Source organism: Myotis yumanensis, unplaced genomic scaffold, assembly GCF_028538775.1.
Source record: "Myotis yumanensis isolate MYYU_CA2020_CCGP unplaced genomic scaffold, mMyoYum1.0.hap1 SCAF_5, whole genome shotgun sequence".
Lineage (NCBI taxonomy): Eukaryota > Metazoa > Chordata > Mammalia > Chiroptera > Vespertilionidae > Myotis > Myotis yumanensis.
This window is the reverse complement of record NW_027223756.1, coordinates 93,501,134-93,509,285: the sequence shown is the minus strand read 5'-3', so window position 1 is coordinate 93,509,285 and position 8,152 is coordinate 93,501,134. Positions and strand designations below refer to the sequence as shown.

The following is an 8,152-nucleotide window of genomic DNA, read 5'->3' as shown; positions in this document are numbered from 1 at the left end:
ACAAAGATTCTATCTGTCCTGTTTATGTTGTGTCCCTAGTACCTCTGTACAGAGTAGATGCTTAATAAGTACATTTTGAGTTAATTAACTTCTTTGCAGCTCAGTCTTTTTCTAGGGGAGTTTGGAGCTCATAGGAGAACATAAAGAATTTGAAGTGTTATGTCAATATTAAGTAGCATAATTATTATGTTATAAGCCCTTCCTCTCAGAGTTTCTAGCACTGTTCTCTCTCTCTCTCTCTCTCTCTCTCTCTCTCTCTCCCCTCTCCCTCTCCCTCTCCTCTCTCTCCTCTCTCTCCGCTCTCAACTGGGTTCTCTTTTTACTTAGTAGTGAGAGCCACTTCCAAGCCATCTTTTAAAGCTATTTCGATAAAGCATACCACATGATATATTTAATGGAGAAAGAGCAAGGGTTATAACAATGAAACTCAAGACTGGTATTGTCTTCCCTCCCCCACCGTCAGGAACCAATAGGGTGAGGAGGTGAGGGGTGTCCCATCCTAGACTACAAAGCAAAAAAGAGAAGCCAGGGGCACCCCGCACCTCACCCGTGCCTCTGGATAAACACCGGGGCCCTTTCCTGTACAATGGTTTATCTTTTTGTCACTAGTACCTGGGTTCACCTATGGCTGGGGCAGAAAGTATTGGGGTTAGTGCTTGTACTGCAAGGCACCGGGAAGTGCCTGGAGGAGTGTTGCTCTTAGGACACTCCTGCTGCCCTATCTTCTGCAGACAACAGCCACAGGAAGCGAATTTCTCCAGCTGCTGCGGGCAAGGGAGGGCATGGGGGTGTCTGGAATACCTAGGCTTAAATAGCTTTCCAGTCGTCCGGTAAGCTCGGGTGCCCCCCTGTGGTTCCAAGTGGAAAGTGTCCGTTTACCTTAGGGGAAGGCATCAGAGTGGTGGGGGGAACATCTATTGTCTTTCTACTCAAAGTGAGGTCTGGTTCACTCACTAGCAGCATCAGCATCTCAGGTCTCACTCCAAACCTGTATCAGAATATGTACTTTTAACAAGATCTGCACATAAGTTTGAAAGGCACTGCTCTGTCGGCCCCTGGGATGGCCCTAAAAGCCCTCCTCTCTCTATAGGAGATGCTGATGTCGGCCAATGACCACACAGCTCTCAGGTAATGTCTCTCTGTAGGGACTGGAGAGACGTCCCCAGGACCTTTCCCCACACCAGCATCCTTGGTTCTCCTCTGACCAAGGTCTCTGGGTCAACCTGTTGGAGCCCAGGCAGCAGGCCCGGTGCCATATGAGCTTTATGTGACTCAGTCCTCTCCTCCAAGAGCTCCTAACAGCCAACTTTTAAAGCTGTTTTATTTATTTATTTTTAATCCTTACCTGAGGATATTTTTCCATTGATTTTTGGAAAGAGTGGAGAGGAGGGGGAGAGACAGAGAGAGAAATATGGATGTGAGAGAGACACATCAATTGGTTGCTTCCTGCATGAGCCCTGAACTGGGGCTGGGGATCGAGCCTGCAACCAAGGTATGTGCCCTTGATGGGAATCGAACCCGGGACCCTTTAGTCCATGGGCTGTTGCTCTGTCCACTGACACTGTATCCACCGGCCAGGGCCAGCACTGTTTTGATAAAGCACACTGCGTGTAAGCAGAAGGCCTGAGGTGTGCACTGCTCTGCTCTCCTTCCCAAGGCAATCGAACCGCAGGTGGTAGAGGAAATGGCCCCGTTACATAGCCCCCATTATGGGGTTACCCCAAGAATGCTGTTCTAATTCTCCCATTCCCCCAGCACTTCCGAATCATGCCTACATCAGATTGCTTCTTAAAACCTTCTGGCTCTGAGTTAAAAATTCTCCGGGAACCTTAGATTTCCCTAAAAAATGTACCTACCTTCTTGCATGGAGTCTGATGCCACGAAGGGGACAGCAGGAAAGGGACCGTTGAATGAAAGATCAGAAGCCCCAGAACTTCCTCCTCTGCTCCAATCAGCCCCATTACCTCAGGAGCAGAGTTGCAAGCGGGTGTGTTCATACTCGCCCTTCCTTCCTCCAGAGCTAGGCAGTGTGGCAGGTAACAGTGTGTGTCTGGGAATTTTGGCAACTGTGAAGTAATTTTTTTTAAATATAAGAGATTGCTATTGTAACTTCAAAAGATAATCTCTAGATGAAACTCGGTGTCTTTATAACGCTCACAAAGTCTGCAGAGATGGAAGGCCACCAGTTTAGATGTGCCCTGGGAGCTCAGTGTGTTTGGGGATGTGCATATGTCTGGAACCTCAAGGAGGCGGTGTAAGTGTGTGTTGTCCTCGGGGGCAGGGAGTGCTCCCGTGGAGAGAAAGAGTGTGTGTGAAAGTGATGAGCTGTCATGTGCCTGGTGGGCTGGTGGTGTGTGTGACTCAGCTCTCACGGCGTCGAGAGGCTTGGGTTCTGGTTTGGTGGCCTTGAACATGTCCCCCCGACCTTCCTGAACCTGTCTCCTCATTTTTATTTATTTATTTAAAAATATTTTTATCAATTTCAGAGAGGAAGGGAGAGGGAGGGAGGGAGGGAGAGAGAGAGAGAGAGAGAAATATCAATGATGAGAGAGAATCATTGATTGGCTGCCTCCTGCACACCCCCTACTGGAGATTGAACCTGCAACCCCGACACTTGCCCTTGACTGGAATTGAACCCGGGGCCCTTTAGTCGGTAGGGCGGATGCTCTATCCATTGAGCCAACCCGGCCAGGGCTCTCATTTTTAAACTAGGGGTTGGGCTGGTTGATTTCTAGGTTCTCTTCCAGCCTGCCATGTGGAACACCAGTTTGAGTGTGGGGCCTTTGCTATTGGCTTTGAGTTGGTTTCTGGGTCTCTTTGTTCCCCGGGGGTCAGCCACTCTCCGTTGGTGACTTCCCACGCCAGCTTTTGGACCCGAGTTGTTGCTCCCCAGAGAGCTGGAATTGGGCTGTGTGGAAATTATCTCTCACTGACTGAAAATGCAGGAAGCTTGAGTGTGAAACTCACTCATCAAAAAGAAAAAACACACACACAGAGCAAGAAACCACAGGGCTTATCAGCCTGTCGTCATCAAGCAGACTAGAATAGTGCAGAGAACTCTAGGCAGAGAGGAAATGAACTTGAGAGAAGGGGGAACACACAGGGCAGAGAGGAGAGAGAGAGGGCGGGAGTGGAAGGAGCAAGCTGCAGGGCAGGGCCCGCCATGGTGGGAGGATGGAAGACGTGGCGGTGAAGCAGGGCTTCCTGTACCTTCAGCAGCAGCAGACGTTTGGAAAGGTAGGAGGAGGAGGTGGGCTGGGCTGGGGGCTGCCAGAAGTTCCAGGGGAGGAGAGGGGTGCGCCCAAGGTCCCCAAACCTTTTCAGGGTTGGGGGCACTGTACCATCCACCACGTTAGACCCAGAGCTTGGCTTGGGAGGGCTCCTTCCTTAGCAGCTGCTCGCCTGGCCTCCCCAAGCAGGCCCCAAACTGTGCTCTTTGCTGATGCTGCTCCCCGGGCGGGGTGGTGGCGGCAGGGGAGGGGTGGTGGGGTGGTGGTGGTAGTGGTGGTGGTAGTGGGGTGGCAGGTAAAGGAAGGCTCTAGCTCCCTCTCTTGCCTCTCTTGCTCTGTGGTGGCTTCTCATGGGGACACCTTGGAAGGCAATGGAAGAAACAGAGAGGATAAGGCAGGATTGCAGTGGTGGTTCCTTCTTCTCTGCCCCACTGGGGTAGGTTTGGCTGGTGTTAAGCTTGAGCAGAGCCCCAGTGTGTGCAACCTCCTTCTCCTTCTTTGGCCTCCTTAAATGAGGAAGTCCTCTTCCCTCAGCTGATCCACACAGGGCTCTCCTCTCCTCTCCTCTCCTCTCCTCTCCTCTCCTCTCCTCTCCTCTCCTCTCCTCTTCCCTCCTTCCCCTTCTTTCTCTCTCCTGCCCTCCCTTTCTGTCCATCCTGGCAAGAGATGAGGTGGGAAGATTCGGAGGGTCACCTGAAGTTCCTGGAGCAAAGGCCTTCTACAAAGTGAGATGCTGGTCTGCAGTCTGGGCCCTGGCGCTGTCCTCCTCCCTCCTGGGCATCAGTGACACAAGCTTTCCCCGCTTCCATGTGGATCTCCTGGGTCGGCCCGCCTGGCCGCCTCGAAGTCCACCTTCACTGTGCTTTTCCTGCCTCCGGCTCTCTCTCTGCTGTCATCTCTGGCGTCTTCCTGGCGGCTTGTGGTGGATCCCTAGCTCCAGTGCTTTCTGATTCCTCAGGCCCCGGCTTGCTTCCTTGGGTCTCCTGGGCCCCAAGTTGCTGCCCCAACCCCGTCCCATAGATCCTCCACTCCCCTTTGGTCACCATCTCTCCATCTCTGGTTGGCTCCCTCTCGGCACCTCCCTGCCATGCATCTGGGCTCAGAAATGGCGCCGGTTCGGGGCTGTGCTGTATGGACAGTCGGGCTGTGCCCTGGCCCGGCTGGAGCTCCAGGAGGGCCCGGAGAAGCCGCGCCGGGGAGAGGCTGCCCGGAGGGTGATCCGCCTCAGTGACTGTCTGCGGGTGGCGGAGGCCAGCGGGGAGGCCAGCAGCCCCAGGGACACCAGCACCTTCTTCCTGGAGACCAAGGAGCGCCTGTACCTGCTGGCAGCCCCCACTGCCGAGCGTAGCAACTGGATGCAGGCCATCTGCCTCCTAGCCTTCCCGGTGAGCTGTCCAGGGATGCAGAAGGGGCCAGGGGTGGGCAGGAGTTGTAAGAGCCAAGGCCAGGATGTTGGGGGCAGGGCCTTGGTGGGGTGACCCCAATCCAGAATGCAGATGGGGCGGCAGGCTGAGCGTGTCCTAAAAGAAAGCCTGGGCCAGAGGTGGGGCTTGGGCTTGGTGACATGGCGAGACCCGGCCTGTTCCCCAGGGCCAGCGGAAGGAGCTGCCGGGGCCGGAGGGGAAGGGCAGCAGGCCCTGCATGGAGGAGAATGAGCTGTACAGCAGCACGACCACAGGTGAGGGGGCTGCCTGCCCTCCCAGGGCGTGGTGGGAGGAGGTGTGGGCCAGCAGGCGCGTCTTCCTGCTTGTGGTTGTCCCCAGCCCGGCCAGCCCCCTATCGGCCTCTCCGCATCGCTTCCGGGCCTGGCCAAGGTGGAGGAGCCTGGCTGCCTAGACTGCCAGCCCTTCACCGCGGGTTCCCTCCCGCTTGCCCAGGCCCTGCTGGTGGGAGAGGGCAGGGCCGAAGGGTCCACGGAAGGTGCAGCTCTAGAACTCTCTGTCGTTAGGACCTGAGCAAGTTCTGAAAATAAGAAAGGCTTTCTTTCTGTGGCTTGAAGGTGTCCTGTGGGAGGCTTCTGCTGACAAGGCACCCCTCCCCCCTCTTGCGATCTGTCTGGTCCTCTGGGTGGGGGGTGTGGGCGGGAGGAGCAGGATACAGGGCATCCAGTCTCCACCCCGCAGAGGGCACGGTGGCATGGGCAGTGGGTGAGGAGGCTGAGAGCTGGGAGGGCAGGGCCAGGTGCACCTGCAGCTGAGACAGTAGGGATGGGGGCGGCTGGGTTGGGGGGAGAGAGATGAGACAGAAAAGACAAGGCTGTGGCTCTGGCAACAGGTCGGAAGGATGTGGGCACGAGGTTGGGGTGCATGTGGCTGGGGCACGGTGCCTGCTGGGGTCGGGGGCGGTACCTGGCATTTGGGGGAGTGTGACCTGGCACAGAGCAGGTCATGGGGAGGGAATGCCACTCTTCTATGACCCCTGGTTGCTCCCTGAGAGCAGGGCAGGCTGAGGCAGGCAGTGACCCCCTTTAACACTTCTCTCCCCTCCTCCCCAGGGGCCCCCTGCAAGGAGTTTGCTGTGACCATGAGACCCACGGAGGCCAGTGAGAGGTGCCGGCTCCGGGGGGCCTACACCCTCCGGATTGGAAAGGGTGCCCTGGAGCTGTGGGGGGGCCCTGAGCCACGTGCCCTTTTGTACGACTGGCCCTACAGGTTCCTGCGGCGATTTGGGCGCGACAAGGTGAGCGGTGGGGGTGGGGAAGGCAGTGGGGGTGGGTATGGGTAGGGGGGTGGGGGGAGGGGGGCTGCAGCAGGTGTGGAGGGGAAGGGTGAGGGTGGGGGACATGGTCAGGGAGATGCCAGGGGCCCTGTGAGGACGCGTGGGAGGCAGAGGGAAAGGGGAGAAAGGCCCGAAGGAGGAGACGGGAAGGGAACCAGAGGCGGAGTGAAAGCGAAGAGGCACAGATGTGAGAAGGGGAGAGAGGAGGTGGAGGGCGGCGGAGCAGGAAAGGAGGCCGGGAGAGGGAGCAGTCCGAGGGGCAGGCGTTACTGAGGTCAAGTACGTGCCCAGCTCCACACTTGGATGGAGGAGGGAGGATGAAGGGAGAGGAGAGAGAGGGCTTTGTCTGAAGGAGAAACATGGAGGAAGGGAGCAGACACAGCTGGGGAGAAAGAAGGCTTGGCCGGTCCCCAGGAGTAGGCTGGACGTGATGGGTTTGAGTCTCGGAGCTCGGTCCAGGGGAAGCAGCCCTGACCTAGCCCATCGTCTCCCCTCCCCCCGCCACCCAGGTAACCTTTTCCTTCGAGGCAGGGCGGCGGTGCGTCTCTGGAGAGGGCAACTTTGAGTTCGAAACCCGGCAGGGCAATGAGATCTTTTTGGCCCTGGAAGAGGCCATCTCCGCTCAGAAGAGTGTGCCCCCGCCTGGGCCGCAAACCCAGCCAGCCCCAGCCCCAGCCGCAGCCCCAGCCCCAGTCCCAGCTCCAGCCCCAGCCCCAGCCCCAGCCCCAGCCCCAGCCCCAGCAGTGCTGCCCCGGCCCGAGAGCCCGTACTCCCGGCCCCACGACTCACTGCCACCACCTTCACCCAGCGCCCCTGCACCCACCTCCCGGCCACGAGGCCCGGAGGGGGAATATGCAGTGCCCTTCGATGCGGTGGCCCGGAAGCTGGGGAAGAGCTTGAGGGGCATCCTGGTGGTCCCTCCCCAGCCCCGGGCTGACCCTCTGTATGACAGCATCGAGGAGCACCCGCCTTCACGATCCGACCACATATATGATGAGCCCGAGGGTGTGGCGGTCCTGTCCCTGTATGACAGCCCGCAGGAACCCCGGGGTGAGGCCTGGAGGAGGCAGGCCACAGCCGACGGAGACCCGAGCGACCCCCAGCACAGCTACCCAGTGGGGCAGGTCTTCCCTGCCTCCGGCCTGCCCCGGGAAACCGAGTATGACAACGTCATACTTAAGAAAGGCCCGAAGTGATGGTGGGCAGAGGGTCTGGACCCCATTGAATGCCAGCACTGAGGCGGGCGTACCGGGAAGGGGGTGGAGGCTGGTGAGAAGGAGTGGGAGGGGGACGGCAGGCCTCCCTTCTAGCTGCTGCCGATGACTCCTCCTGCCCACCTCGTCCCAGGAGTCTCCCTCCGCTCCTCTCACAACCCGAGGACCGGGGCCTGCTGGGTCTGCTGCGTGAGTCACGATCCCAAAGCAGGAAGAATGCCCTGAAGAGACCCACCCTCCTCCCACCCTTTCCCACTTCCTCTTGTCCTTTCCGGGGCCTAAGGGAATCTCAGGCATTCAGGACAGAAGAGAAGATGTCAGCAAACGGCTCGCTCCCCGGGCTTGCGCAGACCTCCAGGCTCGCGCGGGAGTGGAGGGGTGGGGTGAGGGGGGAGTGGGGGGGGTGGGTGGGTGGGGGGCGCTGCAGCGCTCTGTGGGTGTCGGACTTCTCTGTGGTATTAAACCTTCCTGAAGTGTTTTTGTGTGGCGAGTGCTGTGGGGCCGGGACGGGGCAGCCGCAGCCTCGTGGGGAAGGAGCACTTCTATTGGCGACCGAGACCCCTCCCAGCGGCAGTGTCCCCTCCGGTCCCAAGCATCGGAGTCCGGATCTGCAGAAGTCGGGCCACCCCGGGAGAGACGTTCATGCATCTCTAACGCGGGGGAGTGGGTGTCTGTGGGAAGAGCTAGACTGGAGGACGGGAGCGAGTTGGCAGTTGTGAGCCCCTCCTGCATGAGAAAGGGCTGGATCCCACTCCACCCCTCGCCCGCCCTCGTGGACACCTGCTCTCTTTGTAGCAGGAGGGGGTCCCGCCACATGGGCTTGAGCACCCATCCTGCCCTGTCATTCTCCACAGGCCTGGGTCCCCCTCGCCCGCAGGTCGGGCCCGTGCACTCTCTTCATCCAAACCAGCCAACCAGCCAGCATCATGGAGCACCGTTCGTAGGCTCCAGACTGCCCTGGTCCTGAGAGGCTTACAGGCCAGAGGGGGT

The 8,152-nt window shown here is 58.5% G+C and overlaps 1 protein-coding gene across 2 annotated transcripts; it reads left to right on the top strand.

The window, feature by feature from the left end:
* Positions 1-2,821: 2,821 nt before the first annotated feature.
* On the top strand, positions 2,822-7,533 carry DOK2 (docking protein 2). Of its 2 annotated transcripts, XM_070414074.1 has the most exons (5): positions 3,081-3,237; positions 4,334-4,615; positions 4,821-4,908; positions 5,725-5,909; positions 6,458-7,533. In XM_070414074.1, the coding sequence occupies exons 1-5, from the start codon at positions 3,175-3,177 to the stop codon at positions 7,142-7,144; spliced, it is 1,305 nt and encodes a 434-aa protein (XP_070270175.1). In that variant the 5' UTR covers positions 3,081-3,174; the 3' UTR covers positions 7,145-7,533. The 2 variants fall into 2 exon arrangements, with proteins under 2 accessions (XP_070270176.1, XP_070270175.1); XM_070414075.1 differs by lacking the exons at positions 4,334-4,615; positions 4,821-4,908 and having other exon boundaries at positions 2,822-3,237.
* Positions 7,534-8,152: the final 619 nt, after the last annotated feature.

What these genes read in the sequence shown, in the direction of transcription:
- DOK2 (XM_070414074.1), top strand. Translation starts at nt 3,175, where the DNA reads ATGGAAGACGTGGCGGTGAAGCAGGGCTTCCTGTACCTTCAGCAGCAG. An exon ending in AGCAGCAGACGTTTGGAAAG is followed by an intron (nt 3,238 to 4,333) that starts GTAGGAGGAGGA and finishes ATCTGGGCTCAG; the next exon opens with AAATGGCGCCGGTTCGGGGC. An exon ending in TCTGCCTCCTAGCCTTCCCG is followed by an intron (nt 4,616 to 4,820) that starts GTGAGCTGTCCA and finishes CCTGTTCCCCAG; the next exon opens with GGCCAGCGGAAGGAGCTGCC.